Source organism: Gossypium arboreum, chromosome 13 (genome assembly GCF_025698485.1).
Source record: "Gossypium arboreum isolate Shixiya-1 chromosome 13, ASM2569848v2, whole genome shotgun sequence".
Lineage (NCBI taxonomy): Eukaryota > Viridiplantae > Streptophyta > Magnoliopsida > Malvales > Malvaceae > Gossypium > Gossypium arboreum.
In genome coordinates, this window is record NC_069082.1 from 9,238,957 (window position 1) to 9,266,839 (window position 27,883).

The 27,883-nt window shown below is 32.0% G+C and overlaps 4 protein-coding genes across 5 annotated transcripts; all 4 read left to right on the top strand.

Moving 5' to 3' along the window:
• Window positions 1–797: 797 nt before the first annotated feature.
• LOC108463304 (chaperone protein dnaJ 10-like) lies at window positions 798–4,298 on the top strand. Its single transcript, XM_017763254.2, has 10 exons — window positions 798–948; window positions 1,035–1,143; window positions 1,619–1,678; window positions 1,770–1,852; window positions 1,975–2,146; window positions 2,247–2,376; window positions 2,462–2,620; window positions 2,700–2,872; window positions 2,958–3,038; window positions 3,222–4,298. The coding sequence occupies exons 2-10, from the start codon at window positions 1,057–1,059 to the stop codon at window positions 3,276–3,278; spliced, it is 1,002 nt and encodes a 333-aa protein (XP_017618743.1). The 5' UTR covers window positions 798–948; window positions 1,035–1,056; the 3' UTR covers window positions 3,279–4,298.
• Window positions 4,299–7,845: 3,547 nt separating this feature from the next.
• LOC108463525 (protein CASPARIAN STRIP INTEGRITY FACTOR 1-like) lies at window positions 7,846–9,018 on the top strand. Its single transcript, XM_017763453.2, has 3 exons — window positions 7,846–8,005; window positions 8,206–8,261; window positions 8,702–9,018. Exons 1-3 carry the CDS (start codon window positions 7,936–7,938, stop codon window positions 8,819–8,821), a joined length of 246 nt encoding a protein of 81 aa, XP_017618942.1. The 5' UTR covers window positions 7,846–7,935; the 3' UTR covers window positions 8,822–9,018.
• A 5,647-nt stretch (window positions 9,019–14,665) lies between these two features.
• LOC108464137 (uncharacterized) lies at window positions 14,666–18,725 on the top strand. 2 transcript variants are annotated; one of them, XM_017764250.2, is made up of 5 exons: window positions 14,666–14,917; window positions 15,598–16,051; window positions 16,914–16,960; window positions 17,060–18,029; window positions 18,403–18,725. In XM_017764250.2, exons 2-4 carry the CDS (start codon window positions 15,736–15,738, stop codon window positions 18,005–18,007), a joined length of 1,311 nt encoding a protein of 436 aa, XP_017619739.1. In that variant the 5' UTR covers window positions 14,666–14,917; window positions 15,598–15,735; the 3' UTR covers window positions 18,008–18,029; window positions 18,403–18,725. The 2 variants fall into 2 exon arrangements, with proteins under 2 accessions (XP_017619739.1, XP_017619738.1); XM_017764249.2 differs by having other exon boundaries at window positions 14,674–14,917; window positions 15,589–16,051.
• Window positions 18,726–19,251: 526 nt separating this feature from the next.
• LOC108464136 (probable receptor-like protein kinase At4g39110) lies at window positions 19,252–22,644 on the top strand. The gene has a single exon (XM_017764247.2). The coding sequence runs from the start codon at window positions 19,731–19,733 to the stop codon at window positions 22,299–22,301; it is 2,571 nt and encodes an 856-aa protein (XP_017619736.1). The 5' UTR covers window positions 19,252–19,730; the 3' UTR covers window positions 22,302–22,644.
• The last annotated feature ends 5,239 nt before the right edge of the window (window positions 22,645–27,883 follow it).

Here is a 27,883-nt window from a genome sequence, read left to right on the forward strand (position 1 = left end):
GGCCATGATCACCTCTAGATGTGGTGCATTCTAATAACGCCATGTGAAAGGTCAACAGTTGGTCAACTCCAATCAATGGTTGCCAATGTCAATCAATGTTTTATTTTACATAAATGTGGGTCATTCAAATTGGCATCACATGGCCAATGTCGGAGCCTAGTAGAGGCCAAGAGGGGGCCATGGCCCTCCAAGATTTAAAATTTTTACAATTTAGCCTTTTATAAATATACTATGATCCTCCCAAAAATACAAGTAGGTCCCTTCTAAGGTTTAAGATTTTTTTCAATTTTTCAAAAATATTGCTTCTTTTGAATCGATTGTTTATATGTTTAAATTGATTGTCAGGTTAGAATACTGCTTTTTTTTTATCCGATTGTTATGATGGAATACTGCTTTTTTTTTTCAATCGATTGTTTATATATTTAAATAAATTATTATGAAGTGTGTCTAATTTTAGCTTACCCCTAAGATTAACATTTTGGCTCCATCTGTGCACATGACAACCATCGTTAAAAAAAAAAACTAAACTGAATGAGAGAATGAAAATTTAAGTACTAATTTGAGAAAAAAAATTTAAGTACCGAACCTTTTGTTGCATGTAATGAGAATTGAGATTTAGGTATTAAATGAAAATCTCAATCGAAGCTTCCTTTCAAAGATTTGGCTCTTTGTCATTACAACACGACAACACGAAGCAAATGTGTTTGTTTTCCTTACAACATGGGGTGGACGTTGCAACAGTCTTAACTCCACATTCTATATCTCTATTGCCCCTCACGTTTCCACACGTGTAATCATGGAACCCCACGTAAATCTTCCCTTTTATCCTCTTACATTTCTCAACATTTCTAATATAATCAATCTCTTTTAATATCCATTACTGATTTCCTGGTTTTTATCCATCTTCCACTTCCTTGCCTTGCTTAACCTTTTCATCTCACATTCCATGTAAGTTCATTTCACGAATTTGATTATTGACTCTTAATCTTGTTGTTGTTTGTATATTGGATGCCTAATTATAATGTTAAAAGCAGTTCCAAGGAGAATATTGTGACAATGACGAGTGATACCTCATATTACGATATATTGGGTGTCAAGGTTAGTGCATCCGCAGCTGAAATCAAGAAGGCTTATTACCTCAAAGTAAGCTTCTCATTTCATGGTCTCCATCATGTTTTCATTTCTGGGTTTCCTTTTTTCCCCCTAAATATATAAATATATATATGTATACTTTCATCATAAAAATGTATCTGTTTTGGGATTTTTGGATGAAAAAATAATTGCCATCCAACTGTTTTTTGAAAGTTGAAACTGGGGAATGAAAATGTTCTGAATTATTATTCTTGTGGATGATTACGGACACTTAACATATCAGTATTGCATTCTTGGAGCGTTTATACTCGGTTTTAGCCTCGATTTTTGTTCGGTATGCCTTTTTTTAGTTGGAAGAGGGTAATTCACGGGGTAAAATAGCGATGTTGAGAGCTATAGGCAGTGCCAACTCTATTATAAAGAAGTTTTTAAAGTGTCGTCTGCGCTTGAACAGGCCTCACTGAAGAGTTGCACATGATGGGGTTTGAAACAATTGATATAATTCACTTATGTGGTGTTATTTCAGGCAAGGCAAGTTCATCCCGATAAAAACCCCGGAGATCCAAATGCCGATGAAAAATTTGCTGTAAGTTATTGGAATTCAACATGTTCATCTTCAATTTCCTATGATGTAATGGTGATTAATTTACAGTGTTTGATTTTATATATATATGAAGGCACTCTCCGAGGCTTATCAGGTATTAAGTGATCCTGACAAACGTGAAGACTATGACAAGAATGGAAAGGATGGAATCATACCGTAAGTTTATATCCTTTCATTGTGATTTTTCAAATTTATGTTCTTATAAATTTGAATGTAAACGTGAAAAAGACAAAAATGGGATCGATCCTTATCAGTTCTTCATATTATTTGGGTGCTAGAGGCTCCATGTTGGATCCTTCAGCTGTATTTGGGATGGCTTTCGGAAGTGACTACTTCGATGAATACGTAGGCACACTAGCAATGGCTACTTTGTCTTCTCTTGAAGTTGAATTTGAAGAAAGTTCAGTAGATAAGGAAGCTCGTACACAAAAAATTAGGGAAAAGATGGAGGTAAAACCCTTTTGACAAGTTCCATTTTCTCATCTAAATGTGTTTCTTCACACTTTTATATTGCTTTACCTCTTTTTCTTTTTTCCTTTTTCCCTTGCAGGTATTGCAGAAAGAAAGGGAAGACAAGCTCATCGTAACACTGAAAAACCGGCTTCAGCCGTTTGTCGATGGTCAGACCGATGAGTTCATTTATTGGGCAAATAGCGAAGCACAACGACTTTCAAAAGCTGGTAAGCTTCTTACTTAGTACAAACCTCTGTTTACTTCTTACATATTAACTTTTGCCATGAACTTATAACTTTCCACCGCTTTCAGCTTTTGGTGAGGCAATGCTACATACCATTGGATACATTTACATAAGGAAAGGTGCCAGCGAACTCGGCAAAGACAAGCGGTATATGAAGGTACCCTTTATAGCTGAATGGGTGCGTGATAAAGGGCACCGTGTGAAATCACAAGTAATGGCAGCTTCAGGTACAATGTTCTGCATTATCGAACTTCGAATTTTTCAAATGAAAACGGGGCAAGTATGTGTATATTTCTCGTTTTGTAGGTGCTGTTAGTTTAATTCAGATACAAGAAGAGCTAAAGAAAGTGAACCAAGGAGAAAAAAAAGATGAAAACTTAATGAAAGCCTTGGAAGATAAAAGGGAAGCCATGCTTCAATCCCTTTGGAAGGTCAATGTGGTTGATATTGAAACAACTTTGTCTCGTGTCTGCTTAGCCGTAAGTAATAAACCATTTTCTTCCTTAATACAAAAATGCGATGCAATTTTTGGTGTCTTTTGCTATTGATCTTTTTGTTCTCCAGGTACTTCAAGACCCTGATGCATCCAAGGATGTTCTGATTTTACGAGCCAAAGCATTGAAAAAACTTGGATCCATTTTTCAAGTATGCTCTTCCGAGTAGTCTTGTAATTCAGCTTGATTTTTGAGTTTTTCTTTTGAATCGCACATATATATAGGTGACTAAGACATAGGGTTGCCATGGAATTAATAAGTAAATTCTTTTTCATTTATGTTCTTGGTTCATACTCAAACTCAGAATTTTATCTTCTATTTTCCGATTTCTCAGGGAGTGAAAGTTTGTTATAGTAGAGAAGACAGCCTTCGCCATGAGATTGATTGTTGATGTCATTTTCATAGAGATGGAGGTTCACATGGTGCCTGACGGCCTCTGAAGGAAGAGACAGGTTGAAATGTTGGTTGGAGAACAAGTTGAGCAGAGTAACAGTAGGTACATCACCGAACTAATGTTGATCATAAGGCCTTAGATATCATTGTCATGAGTGACTCTCGACATGTGCACATGATTTGATTGGTGAGGGTTTGTAGTTGTATTGTGTATCCCCGCGTGAATCTCGACGTCATTGTTGAAGGTTGGCCCGTGATGAGTAGGAGGCTAGGCCATGGCCATGCCTCCAATGTTGGTTGTCATTTGGTTGGCAATTAGGCGCCGAGTCGCTTCGCCAACTTACCTTTGCCAGGTTAGCGAGGTGTCTTTGGGGCATGATTTAGTGGTTTCAGCTCTTTTCAATTTTGGGTCTAACAATTGCCTTTCTTAGTGACCTATTGAAGAGTCACCTATTGTTACTCTTGTTCAACTTCACCTCCGGCCAATATTTCAACCTAATCTCTTTGAAGAAGGCTCTTAGGGTCAATTTAGAAATACTTTTCAAAAGTACTTTTGGGACATAAAAATATGTTTTAGACAAAATTATTTCTTAACAAGCCGCGTTTTTAGAGAAAAAGTGTTTCTCTCAAACCAAAAATTGGCCCCAAAATACTTTATTCAAAAGTTGAAAATTTTAACTTCTCTCCAAATTGAAGTGATTTTGAAAAAAAAAAAAGTACTTTTGACAAGCATTCCTAAACTAAGCCTTAACCACCCTATAAACCTCCATCTCCATCAAAGACATCAATAGTGACAAAATTGATTTCTCGGCATAATTATCTCGATACTTGATGGATATCTGTTTCTTTGTCAATATATGTGTTTGGCTAGAACATTGAAGTTGTTGGTTTGTTTGTTCTTGTACAATGTGTTGGATTTTTGAAGTATGATTGTCTGTTCTTGTACAGTGTGTTGAATTTTTGAAGTATGTTTCATTATTGATGGTCTTAATTCAACAACATATTGAATTTCAAGCAAGGATTATAGTAAGAATTCTAGTGCACTGCAGGATTGGTTTCATTGTTATATGATAAACTTGATTATGTGTGTGCACTTTGGTTTTTATTTTTAGTTGGGTCAATTTAGTTAAAAATCGATTAGCTGGTTGACTTATGTCTCAACCGATCGAACTAAAGAAATAAAACACAAATAAAAGTCAATTTGAATTTTAATTAAAATTATATATTAAAATTCTAATTAAGTCAATCATTGAATTACGAAAATTCATTAATGATAGCAAGTTGTCTTACTCTATTTTAACTACTTACAAAATTGAATTAATCATCATAACTATATTTGATCATGGGTTGAGTCACTCGCGCAAGTGGGAGAGCTTGGGCAAAAACATAGACCAGAAAAATGAGTTTGGACAAAAAATAAGGCTTGTTTTCTAAACTGGCTAGGCCCGGGCTCAGCCCGGCCAGAATTAGGTTAAACTCCCTTTTTTGCTACTGTTTTAGTTGCCATTTTACTGTTGTTTTGTTGTCATTTCATTATTATATTGCTACTATTTTATTGTTATTATTTGAAAATATATTTTCAATTTCTTAAAAATATTTATTTTAATATTTTTAGTGTATTTGATGTATTATATTTTTAAATTTATTTTATATAAAAAATTAATACAAATAGGCCAAATTAGTTCAAATTTAATAATTTTAATTTGAGCTGGACTTAAATAAAATTTTAAATCTATTTTTTAAATCGAATTAAACCTAAAAACAAGTCTAAAATTTTATATCAACCCAACCCGAATTAATTGAAAACTATCTCAACTTTTGCTCCGTTAATTGGCACGAACACCTTTGTGAAAATCTAAGAATGCCAATTGCTAAATTAAATGAGACAATATCATCAATCAAATCTCTAGACATTTGCTTAATAATCATGAAAAGATGAAAAGAAATCAAGTGCTTCAAGTAACAAAGCTTTTCATATGAAATAATATCATAAACATATATATCTGATACATACACTCAGACTCCATTAAAGCAACAGGCATGCTATGAATTTATGTATGTGGATGATGATGTATGCATACATAATAAACCTTAAACACAGCCCCCCATTGCTATACTGCTAATTCAAGCCTATCTAAAGGATATATGTACACACACAAGTAAGCCAGCCTTTTTCTTTTTCTTTTTTTTTGAAATATGTCAGCCAATTTTATTAAGTTGACTTTTTCATTAGGAAGTTGACTTATTAAGTTAATTGAGGGGATAATATATCTTAAACCCCAATTTTATTTAGGAAAAAAAAAGACAAAAGAATAATATTTAAAAAAAAAAACAAAGCACAGTGCTGTTTTATCTTTATTCTCCACCAGTCTTTTCAGTTGTATTTGGTGCGTTTGTCCTTGTCTTTTATGAAGATAATTAAAAGCACTAAGTGATGTTCAATAAAATGTTTATTTTATGGCAACATAATTAATCCTTTTGGCACGTCCCAAGACCAAGAAATCTAACTCCTCTAGAATCTATACTTTTTTTTTTTTCTTACGTAGATTGAGTTTTAATTCAATTGATAGGAATATTATTATTAATACAGGAGGACGTGAGTTCGAGTCTACTGAAGCGTATTATCTTCCTATTTGTGGGTTGGAAAGGGGCTATAAATAGTTCTAAATATTATGTCAAAAAAACAAAAATGATCAAAACCTATAATGAGATTGTTTAAAAAAAATTCCATCACTTATTATACCCCACTTGTATCATATTTATCAAATTCCAAAAATAAATTTAAGTGTAATTGTTTATAATTATATATATAAGTATATTTGAATATATTTATTTTATTTAAATATTTATTTTTTAAAATATAATTACAATATGCCAAACAAATATGTCTAAAGAATTATAACAATAGTGTGTGATTACTTTCTTAGAAATTATAATTTCTTTTTATCATTTTATGGTATCCGAACACATCTAGAGCAAATTTACAAGTATTTTTTTTTATAATTTTTTCATGATATTTTATTGAGTCGGTTCGATTGATTGAGTAATCATTAATACTTTAGCAAGCATCAAAGTTCAAGTTTCACTAATAGATGAGTAATTTATAGATACCACTTTTTGTTCTCTATAAAACCAGTGCCATGCTCTGATCTTGGATTAGGTGGCCTCGCTTATATGAAGTTTATTTGATAAAAAATTTATTGCAAAAAATTTTAAAAATCCAAACCCTAGTGTCGTGAGATTTTATTTATATTCATAATCAAATACAATCTCTTTTGGAATTGGTCCAACTTTTTAAGAGTTATTCAAGTAAAAATCAAACATTTCAATATAGTCATATAATGGCTTAACATTTTAAACCTTTTAAAATAATCAAATAAGGGTCAAAATTTTTCGAAAGTGCTCAAATAAGATATTTTCAAATGTCATATATCAAGTTTCAAATTATGTTTTTATTTTTTTCTTTTCTTTTCAAACAATATTTAATACAATTGTTATGTGTTTTATTCTAAACACGTTGCATTCACTTAATTTTTACTACAAATTGAAGTGTATGAAAATCCTTTATTTGAATACTTTTGTAAAAATTAGACCTTTATATGACCATTTTGAAAAGTTTAGTCCTCATATGACCAACTCCTATAATTAAGATTAGACCTAATTTAAGCATTTACCTTGAAATAAATATTCAAAACCCATATTTCCCTTATGTATTTGTCGATATAGGGGTGAACATTCTGTTGAATTGAGTCGAATCAAGTGAAAAATTTTCGAGTTAATTGAGTTGATGAGTCCTATTTTATCATTTTAACTTGATTTGAATTTTTTTTAATCGAGTCGAATCAAATCGAGTAAAATTGTTCGAGTTAAATTAAAATTTTGTTATAGTATAATTAATTTTATGTTAGAGCATATACGGAATGCTGTAGATGAGTGGGTTCAAAGCTTCATGGTGACAATTGGTGTTACCGATAATTTGGAATTAGAGTTATGGGGAAGGTTTGCAGCTAGTTAAGAGTTTGGGAATCACTCGACTGATTGTGAAACAGGACGTAGTTTAGGTGGTGAATATGTTGTCTCGACCTTTTGAGGCTGGCCACCATTTGGGGACACTAATAGATGATTATTTAGTCCTGATACAGGAGGGTCGGGTACTGAATGTCCCATCACATTCTTCGAGAAAAAATTCGGGGTGCTCATCACCTTGCTAATTTAGCTCAAACAAAAGCTATTGCTGGTGCTAGTGTGTATTTGTCCAATCCACCTTTTAAGTTTGGTGGCGCTCTTGCACGAGGATGCCAAAAGAGCGTGGTAGTATGCGTATATAATTTTTTTTTCTTTTCCCTATTGTACCAAAATTTTTTTTAACTCATTTCAAATATCACAACATATTTCTTTAATAATTTCTAAGTTTATCTTTTTACTACGAATAAAACATATACAATTTTGTGAAGTGAAATAATTTTTATTCTTTAAGATAAAGTACAATCAATTATTTTGGTCCTAACTCTATGGCCAGTGGGTCACTCTTAGCTAGGAATTCATGTGTTGTTTGCAATATATATAGCTATCATTTGGTTCATATTCTACCTTGAATGAGAAAATAAAAAGCTTCTGAAATATTAGCAAAAAAGAAAAAAAAAAATAGTGTAAACATGCATGTGAAGAAGATTGTTCTACTTTTTGTCATGGTTTCAGCTTTTCTTTTATCAACTTCAATGGCAGGTGGGTTCTTTCTTCAATGTCTCTTTTTTTTTTTTTGTGCTGCAGCTTTAATCTGGTGCAAAAGTCATGCACGCTTTGTCCACGAAATCTTTGTATCGGGTTACTTAATGATCAATCGATTTCATCACTTTAAAACTACAAAAAACAAGAGTTGTTTAGGGTTTATAATACATAAAAAGTTTGACGACAAAATTTTACAGGTCGACGACCCAAGTTCCTGAACTTGTTGGCTGAGGAAACGGATGCAAGCTTTGAGGTTTGTGCATTTCATATACTGTATGTGTATAATTATAATTATATATATATGGTTTAACCAGTAGTATCTTAGTTTGGGTTTAACCTTCCATGGCGGTTCCCGCCAACTCTTGGGAGGAAGTTGGCTTTGGAATGAAAAAATTGCTTGTGCTTGAAGAACTGTTGACCAAAAATTCATTTTTAGGTGGTGTCAATCATAACCTTTAATCATGGTTGACAAAGGCTTGAAATGTGATGATAATTTATTATTTTTTAAAATATGGTTGACAAATTTGATGATAATTTATATATATAAACCCCAAAGTTTTTTACCTATTAAAAATTATTAACTAAACTCACTTTTTCTTTTTAGTTTTTTCATTAAAATTTCCCTTAATTGACATATTTACTTTGTGTTTTGTGGATTAATCATTTTTAAAAAAAATATAAATTAAAAAACAGGATAGTGGTGAAGCAACTGCAGTCCATGAACGGCTGCTTAGAGCAAACACGAGAGACTACGGGAAATATGATCCATCACCAGCACTTGTCAAGCCTCCTTTTAAGGTTATAAATAATTGATCATCATCAACACAACTTGGCTGCTGGCATCCTATCATATATTACTTAAATAAATGAACCACTATAATTAGGGTTTATTTTATGTTATATTATATGCCATATTATTATAAACCCTATGTATTAGCTTTATAGTTAGGATGTTTACTTTCTCAGATGTGATCTGGATTCGAATCATACAAATCGAGTTGTTGTTATAACTTTGCCCTCCTTTTGTTGTAATTCACAAAAAAGAAAGTTGTAGCTATTATAGCTGTAGATATTCTATTAGAAACAATATGTTAATGTTTATAATGTAATATATACGTGAAATTAATAAATAAAATAATTAAATGTTTATTAATTTTTTAGTTTTAGATCAGTATAAGTGAATCATTATATGTGTGTGTGAAAATTATTTTATACAAGGGGATATGGGGCCCTTGACCAAAAATATAAAATTACAATTCAACCCCTCATAAATAAAGAAATTATAAGTTAATATATGGTAAAATTACATTTTGACCCATAATAATGGGAAAAATTGTTTAATCCTTTAAAAATAATGAAATCATAAATGAATATATGATAAAATTATATTTTGACTTCTAAAAATTATAATTCAATTTTGACCCGTCCTAAATTAGTTTTTGGATTTACCCTTGTTTAAAAGTTTTACTAACAAGATTAAAGGGTAAATATCAAATTTATACATGAACTTTGGTTTGGTGTAATTATATGCATGAAACTTGAATTGTGGTTCATATGTATACTTAAAGCTTTGATTTTGATTCAATCATACACATTTAAAGAAATAAATACATACATTTATTTTCATATTGGATTAATATAATTGTTTGTGTATGCAATATATCAACGTAAGACAGTGTTAATTCGATAATGTTGTCGGTGATTTGTGAAAATTGACTCAGATCAAAATTTTATGTATGGAATTGAACAAAATCAAAATCTACATATAATATTATATATTGGATCAAAGCTCATATATGATTTTGATATTTATCCCCAAATTTAAACGGGTGACATACACTCTTTTAAGGTGTAATCAAATACCAACAAGTGGTTGGATGCGATGGTAAGACACATTGCACTCTTAAGGGAAGGGGAAGGGCTTAGGTTCGAACCTTGGAGACGATATTGTTGAAAGGGACAATCCCGAACCTCGAACATGAACCATAAAACGGAGATGAATAATATATAAAAAAACATATAACAATATTAAAACTTTGCTTAAAAATTAATAATGGATTCAGCCCACCCTTTTAACTCTTAATGCCTTCACATGGGCCATCTCGACTCCAAGGACTCAATTTCTTTTACATAATTATAACTATATTTAACACGAAATAATTGTAATTATAATTAATTATTACAATCAAAAATCAAAATTAATAATAAAAAATATATTAGTCTTTGAATTCCTTTAAATAATAAAAAAATCAAATCATGTATTTAGTCTTTGAATTCCTTTAAATTTTAGTGTAAACTATAAAAATATTCACTTTTGTTTGTAATAAATTACATTTTAGGCAATTATGTTTGAAATGTTACGTTTTAATCACTTACATTATGATTTTATTACAAAGCGGTCACTCTACCGTTAAACTCCGTTACCTTCCTAACAACAGTCCTACGTGGCAGTCCAAATGAGTTTTAAATGTCAATTTGGATGTCTAGTTGATGGGATAAAAAATATTTTTAATTAAATAAATTTAATTTGGAGTGCCACATAGGACATATAAGTTGGCATTTAAAACCCATTTGGACTGCCATGTAGGATCATCGTTAGTGAGGTAATGGAGCTTAATGGTAAAGTGACCACTTCGTAACAAAACGATAACATAAGTAACTAAAACGTAACATTTCAAATATAAGTGACTATTTTGTAGTTTACCTTAAATTTTAATTGCTTCACATTATTCATATTATATTATAGTATACCCACAATGTAAATAAAAATTATATAAAACTATAATTATAAAAAAATATTACGTGAAATTTAAATCAAATTTTAGTTGGAACGATAAAGTTTAGGCTTTAAAGATCATGACTAAGTTTAAATCCCAAGTATTTTATAGTTTTACAGAAAAATCTAAAAAAAAATATCATTAAATCAATATCTATTACTTCGTTAAAAAAAAAAAAAGAAGAGTTTTAGTCATTTTTAACTGAATTAATGTTTGGTTAACTTATGGTACCGATTCAAATTAAAATTTTAAGTATAAACTCAATCGTTAAATGATTAGTTAATATCAATCTAATTGGTAAATGTTAATGAGTATTGTTAACTATATCGACCGATAGATAATTAGAACTCAATTTATTTAAAGTGATAATGTAGGAATAAATATTAATTTAAGTACAAAAATAAATATCCGAACAAATTATTGGTTTAGTGATAACTTGTACGTGGATCCAAGTGTTAATATATTATTTAGGATCTGATTTTTATATCAACAGTTCGAATTAAAATTAATCATTACAAACATTGAATTAAATAAAATCAAGAGCCTCAATCTTATCATTGACCCAATATCTTATTAGCCTTTCCTCATATAACTTTTTAAAATAATGAGGTGTTAATAAGGCTTTGATTAAAATGACAAGGAGATCTTAAGAGGTTGAGATATTGAATATTAAGGTTTGAGTTTCAATTAAACCTGATCATGGGTTAGATTTTGACAAAAATATAGGCTCGGAAAATTAGTTTGGACAAGAAAATAAGGTCTATTTAAAAAATGAGTTGAGCCTCGGGAATTTTTTTTGGCCCGGGCCGAATTTGACAAAAAAAAGTTATATTATTATTTGTTGGTATATTGCTATTTTGTTACTATTTCGCTATTATATTGCTACTATTTTATTGTTGTTATTGTTTGAATATTGTATAATTCTTGTTTTATATTAATTTTACTACCATTTTTGTTATTTAAGTATAAATAATTTTTTAAAAATATGTATTTTCAATTTGTTGAGAAACATTTAAATTAATACGAATCTGATTTTTTGCACTATCTCAGTCCAACCCAACCCATTATCAACTCTAGTTTTAGCAATGTAGTCTATGTGTAATTGAATTAATTTTGGTTAAATTAATTATTCAATTTAATACTTACAATAATTTATATTTATTATTTATTTAAAAAGAAATATATATATATTTTATGAGGCCAACCATCCCAAAAATACAAATGTATTGTGAGACAAATTAAAAGTAGCGTACATTTTGGGCTAAAAAAGGGCAGTTGCCCCCATTACTTAAAATTGGCATAGAAATTTGTTCATGAAATCCCCTCAAAACCCCCGTCACTATCGAGTTATGTCCATCTTAGATTATCAACACCTTTCTTTCCTTTTTATTTTTTTTATTTTTTAATTTTTAAAAGGTTTTATTTTACCTAATCTCATTTGATATTGATGTTTTATTTGTCATCTCTCAATCAAGTTTAAACCCCACACGCCAAAACTTTTGTTTTATTTTTATATCTATTTATAAAGTTAATACATTTTTTATAAAATGAACCAAATACTAATAGTGACATATAACATTTATTATATAGTTGAATTTTAAAATTATATTCAATATTTAAAATAGAATATATATATTCTATTTTAAATGAATTTGAATTTAATTTTTCTCTTTTATTTTCAGTTTAAAATAAAATTTCTATCACATGTGTATGTATGTTATATCTTGTATTTTTCGGTTTTTTTTTCAGTTAAACTCTGTTTTTAATTTCTCACTTAAGTTTTGATTAGTGTGTGTTATTTTAATATTATTTGACCTACAAATTTAGCCTATAAATAGGTCATCTTTCCACCTTAAAAATATAGCTCATTACACATTTAGCTATTAGTTTTTACAAGCTTTCAGAGAATTTTATATTTACATTTTGAGGGTTCTTATTTTGAGTTTCGAGATTTAGTTTTATCTTCATCTTTTGTACTATTTGTTATTGCCGTTTTAGTGAAATTATCTTTACTTGTGATTTTTTATCCATTTTGGAAGGGTTTTTTCACATAAATGTTTTGTGTTCATTGCTTAAACTGGGTTAATCCTTAATACACATGTATGTATGTGGAAACTACGTATTTAGAACATAGAGTTGTATTTTTAAAAATAACATATAATAAATAAACGTATGGTTTGAAACTAATTAATAATAGCACATGAAATGTGAGCAATTTTAAATGAAACAGATAGATTAAATTATGGGTAAAACGAATTTAAACACTAAATTTATCAAATTAAGAATATTAAATGCACTATAATTATTTATTATGGTGTTGTCATCAAACATGAGTTATTGTTAAATTGTGACATCAACTTAATCGATAACATTGGCATTATATATAATTATGGAGATAATAAAATTACAATATACAAAATACTTTTAAGATAAAATTTTAGTTGAGTAGTAAGATGAAAGATTTTTGACTCAAAAGTCATGTTTTCACTTTAGACCCTAAACCGTAACAGTATGTAATTATTTATTTTGTAAATAAAAAATTGAAACTACCTTAAAATAATATAATTTATTTTAAATTAAAAATATTTTATAATTTTTCGAATTAATTGACTTGTAATATCATATTTAAAAAATCATCAACTATAGTCAATAATTAAACTAAAATCTAAAAATAAAAAATAAATTGTAAATTTTATAAATAATTTTTTTAAAATTAACTAAAACGAATAACAATCGTTCAACTACTTATAGAATTCAATAAAGCTAACTATTATTAACATAATAAAGACAATTTAATAATGAAGAATCTTTTAATTGAAAAAAAGAATAATTAAATAAAAATAATTCATGATGATACTTTGGTTTCGTGTGACGTGAAAAAAGCATGAGGATGCGTACTGCGCACTCCGCGTACCTAGTAAGAAACCACCGTGTCCGTTTGTTAGCTCTCTATATTAGTTTCAATTATTTTTCAAATAAATTTTCAAAAAAGAAACAAAAAAAACATTTTTTTTCTTAACTTTTTTCTGGTGCAGTTTTCTTAAATGAATTAACCGCACAAATTAACTAGGTACAAGCTAATGCAAGCACGGAATCCGAATCACTTGCTACCGAAGTATAACTAAGTTCAGCACAAATGCCGTCAATTAGGGATTTAATAGCTGATAGGGTTAATTCCACCAAACAACCTGAATTATCACCTAAATTCTATATTAGTCCTTAAGCCTCGAAGCATTTTAATCAAGCCCTCATACTTTCAGTATTGATTAATCAAGTTTTCTCGAAGGACTAGTTATTAATTTAAGCACTGAACGTGAATCAAATTATAAATATATGTGTATTTATCATAAAAATAATTTGAATCAAACTTATTTAAAAAAGATAAATATATTTATAATTTGATCTACATGTTTTAGATGTTCTTAAAATCAAATTTGAGTTGGCATTTAAAAGTTAAAGCTAATGGCAAGACAGATAAAAGGGTTTGATTTGATATTTCGAGGATTCAGTTAAAACATTTTGAAGTTTAGAGTACAATAGTTAATTCTATTTCTATTAAAATTTTGGTGTGTTTTGACCATTTCAATGCGTACCAATCTATAATATTAGTGTAAAATTTTATTATTTATCTTAATTATTTATATATATATATTGATATAATTTTGATTATCTTAATTTGAAAATCAATCATGGCTTCATCCAATTAAAAATGACACATTATTTTTTAATTTGAGAGTTTAGCCTAAATATACATATAAAATGAGAAAAATGATATAAATGATATAATTGGACGAGATTATAAATGATATAATGGAAAGAATCCGTAAAATAACAAAACCTCAGAATATTTGATGCAGTAATAAATAAGTAAAGACTTCATAATTAATAAAGGAGTTCAACGTCGGTAGCTAAACAGATTCTAACGACGTTAAATAAAGCCGTCTAAAACGACTTCACTCTTTTCTCCTCTTTCTGCCCTGAAAATACTTAAAGAAGCAAAAGTTGAAACGAAGAACAAAGCAGCCTTATTTTAAAACACTCTGCTCTCTATTTACAAATACGCCGCCGTCTATCGGAGCTCAGAGAGGAACGGTTCGATTGCCGACGGTTTTGATTTATCTTGTTCCGATATGTAAGAATTGCTTAGTAGTCAACTATTATTTATTTGATTTTTTTTTCTCCTTAAATATAGATGTTTTAGATTTTGATTTTGATTTATGACTTTTTGCCGTGGTTATCTTGACCTGGACCGAGGATTACTGTTACTTAGGCATTTATTTCGGATCTCCTCTTCACCTTTACAGTGATTTGATTTTGTTCGTTTTACTATATTTAGGGTTTATTTTTAATTTTTTTTCCCAATCAATGATATTGATTATTAGTATATATATTTTTTGTAATTGAATTCACTCTTATTTAGTCCTTAGAAATAAGCTAATTGATCTATGCTTGTTTTTTCCTCATCTTTTTTTCAAAAAATAAAATAAAATTGGTGAATTGTTTTTCTGTTATCTTATGCTCTCTCTTGAGTTTTGAGTGAGTTGGTGAGCGTACTAACAGTGTTCTTCTGAGCTATTTCGCTTTGTCTCTCTACTAGCTATTAACTGATTGAAGTTCATTTTACTATCAATATTGGTAATTGCTTTATTTCTTAAAAAGGGGGGGAGGTTAATCTCGACTTCCTTTTTGGTGGGTGTTTTTTAAGGATCAAATTTAGGTTTTAAAATCAAGTGCAATGAATTTAACTAGTACTTTATTTTGTAATTTATCGATATGCTTATTGAATTCTTTTTTTGGTGTTAGTAATTGAAGGTGTTTGGAGCCGGTTGTTTTCCTTATGCAGTAACACCTATGCTAATTTTGATCGAGTTCATTTGCCTCATTTGCTGGGCAATGTGAATGGTGGTTGTTTGAATACTTTTAGAGAATTAGTTTGTGTTGGGGTGGATCATGGGGGCTGCATGTTGTGTTGCTGCTAGAGACAAAACTATCGTAAATGGATCAGGTAGTGAGGTTTTACATAGGAATATAAGGTATTCTCCAACTTGGAGTTTTCGTTGGGATAACCGAGGGCGTGTAGCTGGTGAAGACACTTCTATAAGTTGGTTTTCGGATGCAGTTAGTCGGAATGATGGATCAGAGATCAAATATGAATCTGCATGTGCATCAGAGGATGGAAATTCATCGGAGAGTTTTCAGTCTCGTACCTGGCAAAAGTCCCCAACTTCTGAAGGAACTGCTGGACATGCAAGAACTCCTGCTTCAGGTAACCTACTGGGATTCTGGTATTATTGTGAACCATACGGTATCTGGAAATGTAGAAGTTAGTTTTGAATGGTAAACTAGTTTCCTGTTATGATGTTACCATATGAGAGCATAACTGAATTAGATAGACAAGAACTAGCTGTGAATGAAAAAGTATAAGGAATATAAACAAAGAAAGGTGCTTCTGAGTTCTGACTAAATCTTAAAAAATGAGGAGCTCAAGCTCTCACATTTAGTTGAAGTGAGATATAATGTATAAATTCAGTTAAAAGAAAATTTTCTGAGTATGCCTTCTCAAGATGTCTACCTTTCTTACTGTAATGTACTTGGTTACATCATTTGATAATATCCTTAAAATCTAGTTTAGTAAGGGAGTTGCATGCATGACTGGATTAACCTTGGCCTATTGGTTGGAGAATGGTCTATTTTGAAAGGCCATTGCTTCTGGCCTTTGTGTTTTCGCCTTCAAGCAACCTTTTGCCTCTTGGATGGTCCCACTACCTTGATTATGTTACATAAACTGGGTGAGTAGTGTGTCAATTCTTCATCTTAATTCAGTTTTCCTTTTTTTTTGGGGGGGGGTGGTCATGCGGAGCTTTGTAAAGGATGGGTGCAATACAATTTTCCTACATTACTATGAACAGGATATGTATGGGGTCTAGAGGGTCTCCTTTTATTTTTGTGTGGCAGGTGGAGGGTGTCGGGCCTAAGGTTTTCTCACTTGTCTCTTTGTTTTCATTCATCTCACGGAAAAGAAAAAGTCAATCTGTTCAACGGTGGCCATGTCATTCTATAAATTTGTTGGTTAAGAAAGGTCCTCTTGGAGTTGTTTTATCTAACATTCTTTTACATATATTATGCAGATCAATCTATTTCTAGAAATATCTCTGTTGATGTGAACTTAGAGCAGGTAAACTCTTTCCCTTAGGAGGCAGTTTCATGCCTGCTTCCAACTCTGTGATAACTTCTTAATTTCACATCCTTTTGAGAAATCTGGATCATGTTTCAGGTGAAGGAGTCGGTAGAATCCCCTGTGGCTTCTTATCCGTCTCCCTCAAAGTTATCACATTCTTTGCCATCAGCTTCCTCGTTGGCAACATCCCCTTTGTCTTCCCAAAGTCATGTGCATCCTACCGGTTCAACAATAACGAGGTGGCCTCTCAGATCTCCTGGACATCATCTATTGCGACAAGTATCTGATAACCGAATTCTAGGACTAAAGTCACCTATTGGATACTCAGTTGGTGAGGAAAGGCTTGTAATGCCTTCATGGAGCAATGAATCAACTGGGGGCTCTCGGGGTGGTTCTTCTGATGGTTGGTCTATGCAGGCCTTTTCTGAATTTATGCCTCCATCTCGTAGGGAAAGGTGGTCTTTTGATAATGACACATGGGGTTTCCAACGTGAGAAAATAAGCAAACCCAGTGGCCGAATCTCTGCACCGCCGTCTGTTGATCTGCAAACATGTGGTGTTTGCTCCAAGCTGTTATCAGAAAAATCTTTGTGGAGCACTCAGAAGATTATTATTAGCAATGATCTTTCTGTTGTTGCAGTACTAACTTGTGGCCATGTTTACCATGCTGAATGTTTGGAAAATATGACCCCTGAAATTGACAAGTACGATCCTGCTTGTCCAATATGCACGTTGGGGGAGAAGAAGACACATAAATTATCTGAGAAAGCATTTAAAGCAGAAATGGATTTTAAGGCCAAAATCAACAAGAAATCAAGGAGCCGGGTTGTTGATAGTGATATGGACGTGGATCCTATTGTATTTAATCGTCTGAAAAGCAGTGGACATGAAGGGAAGGCCTCCAGTTCAAGCATGAAAAGCTCCTTGGGCAAGCCTTTCCTGAAGAAACACTTCTCGTTTGGATCAAAGGGAAGTAGATCCCCTTCAGAGAATCATTCTAACTGGAAAAAGGGATTTTTCTGGGCCAAATCTAGTAGGATCTAAAGTTCTTGTCTGCTGCTAGAAGGTTGGTATCTCTTAGACTGATGTACTATTTTTCCTCGGTTCTTTTCATGAGCTTAAGTCTAAAACTGCAAATGCAATCCATCTTTGCTTTGGAGCTTTTGAAGGAACAGAAATCAATTGATTTTGATAACTCAAAATACCCAAGCTAGATATCGAAATCTTGAAATCTTTGTTTTTTTTTTTCTTACATTTCCTTAACTGCCCATAAATCCTGCAAACCCCAAACTAACTAAATTGAAGTATTACGCGCATAAGTGCGTTCAAATCCATATCCTTTAGAACTTAGTTGGCCAAATCTTTGGTTTCTTGGGTAGGCCTTGTGATTTTTTTTAATGTTTTTTCCGTACAGATTCTAATTGTCTTCTCCTGTGCAGTTGTGTTGGATATATAGGGATTGCACATGGTGGTGCAGGATGCTATTCTTGAAGAATTCTTGACTTCTGAAGTTTTTCAACAGTGCCATATCTCATGGGACTCTCACTGTAAAGAAGAAAAATGGAAATTATAGGTGAAAAAAATAGGCTCAACAGGAAGAAACGTTTAAGTAATGAAATATATAAATATAATATAGTATATATATGATAACATCAGTGATGATGTTCTTATTTTGTACAGACTGATCTGGTGTCGTGTTTCTTGCTTGGATTGCATTCATACACGAATTGATTCAATATGAAATCCCTGTGTGGTTAATTGATTCTTGATCTTTTTGGAAGTTAAATTTTTTTTTTCTTTTTGGGCTTTGGCCATTTTTTATTAACCCCTTTACCCAAGAGGCAAAGACCAGACGAAATGCTCTCATCAATCCACTTAGACAAGTCAAAGTCTAGTGGATCCAGTTGTTCTTAAATATGTTCAATACGGGTCGGGTCATTAGTTAGGTTAAGTTTAGGTGATTTTAATTTTGACTCTTTTTTATATTTTAAGTAACTTATTTGAATCGGTCTTTGAAAATTGGAAAGGTGGTTAGAAGTTAGTTACATTTCATTTCGAGATTAGTTTGTTATTTTATCTAAATTTATTTAGTTTAATTATGAAATGCTATTATATTTTGTTTGTTAAAACTTAATTTATCAATAAGGAAATTAATAGTTTAGTAGGGCAATTTATATCCATGAATTTAATAAAAATAATCTGTTTATGAAATTAATAGAAATTAAAGAAATAGGAAAAATAAAATTAATGTCTATCAATAACAGAAGGGTTTTTTTTAAAAAGATTATTAATTAATTTTCCCTCCGGCGTTTTGTACCAAAAAGGATAATAATAACATGAGTAATTTTTCAGTTTTGTAAATTAAATTAAAAGAATTTACCTTTTTTGTTCTTTAAATAAAAAAATTGGAAAATGAAAATCTCATCATGGTGACGACACATTGAATAAAAATTACATGGACTATTAAAAGAAAGGGAGGAAATTATGTTAGGCATTTGACGATGTCTAATGACTGACAAACAAGCTAAAAATGGAGATAAATGCAAACAAATTCTCAACCAAAGCAATGACAAAAGAATCAAACAAAACGAAACACAAACATTGGTTCACAAATTTGAGACTTGCAAAATCCAATTCCTGTTGTCGATTAGATTTCCACCATTGATATCCAAAAACAACAGCAACAAAAACAAGCCAACCCTGTTTCATAAAATTAACACCATTACCTTATGTTTTCCAAAGAACCCTTTTTGTTGGTTCATTTTTTATGGAAACATCCATCCCTCATTCAGAAGGGATGGAGATAGAAAAGAACGCATCATTATCATCATCACCAATGGCTATCCTCGTGGTTACCATGTTGTTATGGAGCTTGATTTCATGCCCCAGCAGTGTTTACGGCATCGCAACCGGCCCTTTCACCCCTACTGACAACATCCTCATCGACTGTGGAGCTAACTCTGCACCCAAAGTCCCTGATGGAAGGCCCTACAAAACAGACCAAGAAGCGTCTCAGTTGTTGGACACCAAGGATGATACTCAAGTCTCTGCCTCCAATGTTGATCTTCCTACCCCTTTGTTCTTAAACGCCAAGGTTTTCCCACAAGAAGCCACCTACACGTTCGCGTTGAAACGCCCCGGTTTCCATTGGCTCCGTCTCTATTTCTATGCCATTAAAGATAACAAGTATGATCTACAACAATCAACCTTCTCTGTGTCTGCCAACCAGTATGCTATCCTTCATAACTTCAAGGTTACCAATGCTACCATACCTGTTCTCAAGGAGTACCTTATTAACATGAATGACCCTAATTTCCTTCTCAAGTTTACTCCTCTGAAGAATTCCTTCGCTTTCGTTAATGCCATCGAGGTGGTTTCGGTGCCAGATACCTTGATCGTCGACACCGGCAGTTCCCTTACCCCGGTGAACTCCATTTCCGGTTTAACCCAGCATGGTTACCAAGTTGTTTATAGGTTGAACATGGGGGGTCCTTTGATCACCCCAGTGAATGACACCCTAGGGAGGACTTGGATACCTGATACTCATTATCTTAAAGATAAAAACTTCGCTAAACAGGCCTCTACTTTATCATCTGCAGTCAGCTACACCGATCAAATGACCCCGTGGATAGCACCGCCCACTGTGTATTCATCTCTCATCGAGATGGCGGTGGCTGATAACAAGACGGTGAACCCAAACTTCAATGTGACATGGCAGTTGGAAGTTGATGAAGCATTTGATTACTTGATTAGGTTGCATTTTTGTGACATTGTTAGCAAGACACTCGGTGACCTGTATTTCAATGTATACATCTGTGGTAAAATGGCTATTTCCCAGTTGGATTTGTCGAGCATGACAGGTCAGTTGGCCGTTCCGTACTACAAAGATATAGTGGTGAATGCTTCCACCCTCAGCAATGGACTTTCGGTTCAGATCGGTCCATTGAGCCAGGGTGCCAGAATTAAAAATGCTATTCTTAATGGCTTGGAGGTGATGAAAATGAGCAACGCGGCTGATAGTCTAGATGGGGAATTCAGTGTCGATGGAAGCTCGAGCTCGAGCAACAAGGGTGCGGTGGCCGTCGTTGGTTTCGCCATGATGTTCGGCGCTTTTGTTGGTCTTGGTGCAATGGTTATTAGATGGAAGAGGAGGCCCCAAGATTGGCAAAGGAGGAACAGCTTTTCTTCATGGCTGCTTCCACTCCATGCTGGAGACAGTAGCTCCTTGAGCAAATCTGGCGGTTCTCAAAAGCACTCTTCAACACTAGGCTTAGGCCGTTATTTCTCCCTGGCAGAGTTGCAAGAAGCAACCAAGAACTTTGACTCGAACGCCATCATTGGTGTCGGTGGGTTCGGCAATGTGTATTTAGGCACGATCGATGATGGGACGCAAGTTGCTGTCAAGAGAGGGAACCCGCAATCCGAGCAAGGTATCACAGAGTTCCACACAGAAATCCAGATGTTGTCAAAGCTAAGGCATAGGCACTTGGTCTCACTGATTGGTTATTGTGATGAGAACAGTGAAATGATCCTGGTTTATGAATACATGTCCAATGGACCTTTCAGGGATCACTTGTATGGAAAAGAGTTGCCATCGTTATCATGGAAGCAAAGGCTTGAGATCTGCATCGGAGCGGCTCGGGGGCTTCACTACCTTCATACCGGTACCGCACAAGGGATCATTCACCGTGATGTTAAGACCACCAACATATTGCTTGATGATGCCTTTGTTGCCAAGGTTGCTGACTTTGGGCTATCAAAAGACACACCTATGGGGCAGAATCATGTTAGCACTGCAGTGAAAGGCAGCTTTGGGTACTTAGACCCTGAGTATTTCAGGAGGCAGCAACTAACAGAAAAATCGGATGTTTACTCATTCGGCGTCGTTCTCCTCGAATCCTTATGCGCAAGGCCTGCCATTAACCCACGGTTGCCAAGAGAGCAGGTTAGCTTAGCTGAATGGGCAATGCAATGGAAAAGAAAGGGGTTGCTTGAAAAGATCATTGATCCTCAGCTTGTTGGTGCCATCGATGCTGAATCAATGAACAAATTTGCGGAGGCTGCTGAGAAGTGCTTGGCTGAATATGGTGTTGACAGGCCTTCCATGGGGGATGTTTTATGGAACTTGGAACATGCTTTGCAGTTGCAAGAATCGTCCTCAGTGGGAAAATCAGAGGAAGCCGCCGCCCCTGTGCAGCCTTCTCCACCGGCTCCAACCGTCACTCCTCCATCTGATACTAACCTTCCATCTCCTCACCCAGAAACCAACACAGGTCGGAACATTGAACACTCAGGAACTGCCATATTTGCACAATTTCAAGGGATGAATGGTCGATGAAATAACTGGTGGCTCGATAATTAGGATTATGAATTCAGCCATTTCACATGATGCAACAGTCACCTAACATCTATATACTCAACCTTCTCTATAACAGCTACTTGTTGATATATTTAGTAATAATAATTAAGTTTTTAGAAAAATTAATTTTTTATATTTTATTTTAATTATTTATAGGAGAAATGATGGCATAAAAGTGTGATTCTAAGTTATCTTTATCCCTTTGCAACGAGAGAATGACAAATCAGATTTTCCTCTTAATTTTCAGCAATTTTCTCCTAAAAATGTTCAAATCAAACTAAAAATACTAAAAATCTCAGCAAGAAAATTTTGATTTGTCATTCTCCCATCGGAGAGGGATAAGAATGACTTGAAATCACAGTTTCATATAATCTTTTCTACTCTTTATAGCAACTTTTCGCTTATAACAACAACATTCATAATTATGAAGTACGTTATTTATTAAATTAAGTCTCTTTAATTGCATAGGATCTAAATTATTATCTAAAATTATGGTTATTTCATATAAACAAGCCTATTAATTATTAAATGATTAAATTTCACATGGAAAAATTGTTAATCATATTTTATTAAATGAGATAATCTTCAATAAATGGAATTAAAGATATCGATTCAATAAGCTATTAAAATCCTAACAAAATTTTTATTATGAATTTACAACATCATAAACTTATAAATTAATTACTTGAATTTATTAATTCATGATAAATTAATTAATTTAATTTGATAACTTATATCAATTAATTGAACTTTATAATTAATCATGCGAAAAAATGTAAAATAGAAGCTGCATAAAATCAACAATACATGCACCTGTGTACGTCTTTTAATTTTGTTGATTTGATTCTTGATTTTCTTTTTTAAATATAATTTCACTTTCTTTATTCGATAGAAATTCACTATATAAATAATCACCTCTCTATAACAGCATGTTGTTAAAAGTGTAAAATAACCATTATTATTTTTTATAATAGATAAAATTGAACAAATAAATAGTACTCCTATAAAATGAGTTCACCATATTTCATCTAAAATCTATTTTCTTATGTGGTGTGAGGTATTCAATTTCTAAAACTTAAAACTTATATCAAAATATTTCATATGATTTTTATATGTGCATTAAAATACTATTTAATATATTTTTCATATTATATTATCATATGATTGTATTACTTTCAATCTTTATTAATGACAAATCTTGACTTTTAACTCAATAATCTCTTCATCTAAACCTTTTCATCACAAAAATGGTAAATTACAAAAAAAAAAATTACTTTTGTTTACCTTAAATTACATTTTAATTCTTTATGTTTGAAATATTATGTTTTAGTCATTTATGTTATCGTTTTGTTATAGAGTGGTCACTCTACCATTAAGCTCTGTTACCTCCCTAACAGCGGTCCTACATGGTAGCCCAAATGAGTTTTAAATGCCAATTTAAATGTTCTATATGGTAGTCCAAATTAAATTTATTTAATTAAAAACTTATTTTCATCCCAACAATTGGACAGCTAAGTTGGCATTTAAAATCTATTTGGATTGCCACATAGAATTGTCGTTAGGGAGGTAAGGGAGTTTAACGGTAAAATGACCATTTCATAACAAAACGATTACGTGAGTGATTAAAACGTAACATTTCAAACATAAGTGACTAAAATATAATATGAGACAAACAAAAATAACTATTTTATAATTTACTTAAAAATTTGATTAAAAGAAAAGTTTTAAGCATGGGTCAAGATCAATTTGGTTGATTAAATCATTATCAATTCTACAAATTTCCCAATTTTTTTTTGTAATCTATACTATTTATTCAAGCTAACCAAATATAAATATAGTAATGTTCTTAAAATCAAATCGATAATTAATTCGATTGGATGTTTAAATTATTAAAATCTCATAAAAATAAAAAAATTATCAAAAAAATTATAAAATCTGGTTAAACTGTCAGTTCAACTAGTTTTTTTAGTTCAATTCAATCGATTCATATTAATTTGCAAGCCAACCAATGTTTTAGCCCTCTTTGTAGGTTGGTACCTCAGGCGGTTTTTGATCTAATCGATTGATTTAATCCAATTCAAACATTACAATTTAGTTGGAAAAATAATTGGAAAACAATTTTTTTTAAATAACAAATAAAGGGTAAAAAAACCATTAGTAAAAAATGAAAAAAAATAAATTAAACCATTAAAAAAGTGCACCTATTAATGGCAAAAAAAAAAAAAATAGACCTTTTCATTAATAGAAACCATTACTTGACTGATTTGACTGATAAAGGCACAGATGATACGTTGTATGGCATATGGAAAGATGCTAATGTAGTATGTTACGTTAGCAAAAAAAATTCAAATATATATATTTTAAAATATTTATTAAAAATTTTAAAATTAATTAATAAAATTACATCTGAAATGAACTTGGACATATGATTCGAGTTTAAAACTAAAAAATTTAAAATAATTTGAAAATTATAAAATTTATAAAAAACTCCAAGTTTATATATATATAACTTTTATTAATCATTTGTATATATTTGAATTTAAATAACTTTAAATTAATAATTTTATATTCAAATTTTATAAGCAGCTATGCATGATAAATGAAAAGAATGTGCTGAATGTGCAGCAATGTAAATGGTTGTGACTATATAAACTCAATAAAGGTATTTTCACTATTCTATTTCTTTTTAAGACTTGTATTCTAAAAGCACAAATAAAAGCTTTAAACAGAGTGAATCACGCTTCAATTCTATTTTTATTTCCCACAATTTCCCTTTTTTACATCACAAGTTTTCTTCATTGTACCAAAATTTATAACAGATGCTTCATTGCACTCGATTCATGACTGCCCCTTCGCTTTTCAGGTTTGACAACAAATTGCCCCTTCTTCAACTCAGGTTTGGTTTTTCTCCCATAACTTATTCGACTGGTTGGTTGTTGTTAACCTGAAGGTTACTGATGAAATAACCAAAGTTGATTTTCCTTATAATACACTTTTTGCAATAGTTTGTTGGGAACTCTAGAAACAAAGGAACTTTAGGATCTTCCAACACGTTTTGCTCATTTAAGGAACCCGTAGATGTAGTTTTTGCTTTAAAAATTTGGAGACACTACCTATACGGAGAAAAATGTCATGCCTCCACTAATCACAAAAGTTTAAAATATTTGTTGACACAAAACTAAATTTGAGATAGCATAGGTGACTTGAATGCTTAAAAATTATGATCTAATTATAGATTATCATTCTGGGAAAGTTAATGTTGTGGATGACACCCTGAGTCGGAAATTTTTATTTGCTTTAAAAACAATAAATGCACATTTGATAGTTGAGTGTGATGGCTCCATCTTAGCCAAGTTGAGAGTTAAACCTATATTTCTACAGAAGATTCGATATCTTTAAAAATGTGATAGCAGGCTTGAAGCTCAACGGAAACTAGCTAAAGGTGATCAAACTAGAGATTTCAATATAATTGGTGATGGGAGTTTATACTTTCGAAATAGATTGTGTGTTCCAGATGATTCGGCGTTAAAGAGAAATTCTCCACGAGGCTCATAGCATTTTGTACGCGAGGTGGAAACAAAATATATAATAATTTAAAATTATTATATTGATAGTCAAGCATTAGAAAGGAGATAACCGAATACGAAGCCAAGTATTTGGTGTGTCAACAATTTAAGGTGGAACATCAAGTCCCTTCAGGATTATTACAACTTATGATGATTCCTGAATGAAAGTAGAAATAAATCACTATGGATTTTTGTAACTCCCCTCACCCGTATCCAAAGCCGGGACAGGGTTCGAGGCGTTACCGGACTTAAACATTCACAACATGTAAAACCGGGCCACAAAATTTTTGTCCAAAATTAAAACATCTTAAACACATGCATATCGTCCCTTATACAAGCTTTCGAAGCCTATAACATACATTGAGGTGGTTCGGGACTAAACCAAGAACTTTGAAAATCTATGGGCAACTTAACTAATTTTCTTGCTTCGGAGAGTCACACGCCCGTGTGGTCACACACGTCCGTGTAGCTTGGGACACACCCGTGTCCTGTGCCCATGAAGCTCTCTGTCCATTTGGTCATGAACAAGTTACGGTCACACGGTCAAGGCACACGCCCGTGTGCTTAAGCCGTGTGTCACACACGGCATAGACACACGCCTGTGTATCTATCCATGTGGACAATTTTAAGGCTATTTTCCAAGCCAATTGTCACCCTTAATTACCTACATACACTTATACATTTTCATAACTGTAAGGATTTTAACCCGATTAAGTAACGAACAAGAAAATAGCAGAATAAATTGAGAAATTGAACACACAAATTTAACGTGGAAAAACCCCTCCAAAGAGGATAAAAAACCACGGGCAAAGATAATTTTACTATAATGGCAAAAGAACGAAGAGTACAAAAGATGGCGATAAAAACTAAACCTCGAAAACCCGAAAACAAAGAACCCACAAAACATAAACACAAAATTCTCTAAATGTGTTATGAGTTCTAATCTCTAATGGGTGTATTTTCTAAGGTTGTAAAAGAGCCTATTTATAGGCTAAATTCATAGATCAAATAATAATAAAATAATCTAAACTAATCAGTGTTTGATTGAAACAAGTAAACAGAGTTTAACTGAAAGACTATTTTTCAATTTTTCAAATTTGACTAAAAATAGATGTCATATTTAACAATAACAATTGACATGGCATATTTGAGTAATTACATATTCACAATCAAGACACAAGCATGACATTCACACAACAACACATAACATATTACCAACCATGCATGGCACACAAGCATATGCACATCACCAATATTAGACATAACATGAATAGCTAGATTTATAAGTCAGAATCATTAGCTCACTAAAGACCAATATGTTTGGCCAAATTATAATAACACATGTTATAAAACTAGGTCCCTGTACATGCCACTCACTTGATAATTCTAGCATATGTGTTTATACTCTCAAGGTGTTGGTTTGATAGTGTGATGCTGCCTCCGACGATCTTCAACCTTGAGCTAACCTGACAACACTAAAAGAAATGGATAGGAGGGGGTAAGCGTTACGCTTAGTAAGCTCGCATGAAAATAATAAGCAATTTACTAATATGCTTTTCATAGTAAAACTAACCCAATTGTATATTTACACATGTTCCAGTTAAGCTGCTTTCTTGAGTTACAGTCACTAAATCATTTATATCTGGAGTTACGGAACTTAAAATTAAGATCCATGAATTTTCCCAGAAACTAGACTCATATATTTTTCCACCATAAAATTTTCGGAATTTTTGGTTCAGCCAATAAGTACAGTTTATTATTCAAATTCTCCCCTGTTTTGCTATTTGACAGCTTTGACCTTTCTTTACTAAAATTTATTTATCTCATAGTAAAAAACTCAGATAATGTTCCCGTCTATTTCTCCTAAAATTAGACTCATTAAGGATTTTGTTCATATTATTTATAACTCATAATTATTTTTTTACATTTTCTAGTGATTTTCCCAAGTCAGAACAGGGAATTTCGAACTCATTCTAACTCTATCTCACAAGAATT